General features: G+C 57.7%; 1 protein-coding gene across 1 annotated transcript in view; it reads right to left on the minus strand.

Moving 5' to 3' along the window:
- Positions 1 to 286: 286 nt before the first annotated feature.
- Positions 287 to 551, minus strand: part of LOC104500819 (cadherin-23-like) — a 19,041-nt gene continuing 18,776 nt past the window's right edge. The window contains exon 35 of the mRNA XM_010144538.1: positions 287 to 547. Coding sequence (XP_010142840.1) covers positions 287 to 547 — 261 coding nt within the window. The remainder of the gene's footprint in view (positions 548 to 551) is intronic.

The following is a 551-nucleotide window of genomic DNA, read 5'->3' on the forward strand; positions in this document are numbered from 1 at the left end:
AAAAAAAGGTTTTTTTTAATAAGAAAAATAAAAAAAATTTAATGCTTTCATGGATAAATGACAGGCGAGTAAAAGCATACCAGTCCTGAGAGCCCTTTCTTGGGGCCAAGCTCTCCAAGGCTGCCAGAGCGAAGTGCACCAGTTGCCCTGGTCTTCTTCTGCAGGGGAAGAGGGGGCCAAGCGCCAGTCTTGGGGTGCCCCCAGACCTTGCCACAGCCCCCCGGTCTGTGCTTTGTCCCCGCTGGCCCCGGCTTGCCTAGAGGAGCACTACCACCACCACCACTCGTCATAACTCGGTGATCTCCAGCGGGCTCTCCATGATCACCTCCCGCATCTTGTGCAGGGGTGTGGACTTGGCTGACTCAGTGCGGGCATTGTGGTCACTGTAGCCCCCGCAGTCGGCGGTCAGAGTCTCCAGCGAGCGACCCAGCACCTTCTGGTCATCCTCGGGCAGGCTGTTGAGGTCAGAGGCGAGCAGCGTGCCCGTGCTGCCATGCACCACGTGGATGCCATCGGGACCTTTCAGCTCCACTGGCTGCTTGTGTCGGTCG

This window comes from Buceros rhinoceros, unplaced genomic scaffold (genome assembly GCF_000710305.1).
Source record: "Buceros rhinoceros silvestris isolate BGI_N320 unplaced genomic scaffold, ASM71030v1 scaffold12811, whole genome shotgun sequence".
Classification (NCBI taxonomy): domain Eukaryota; kingdom Metazoa; phylum Chordata; class Aves; order Bucerotiformes; family Bucerotidae; genus Buceros; species Buceros rhinoceros.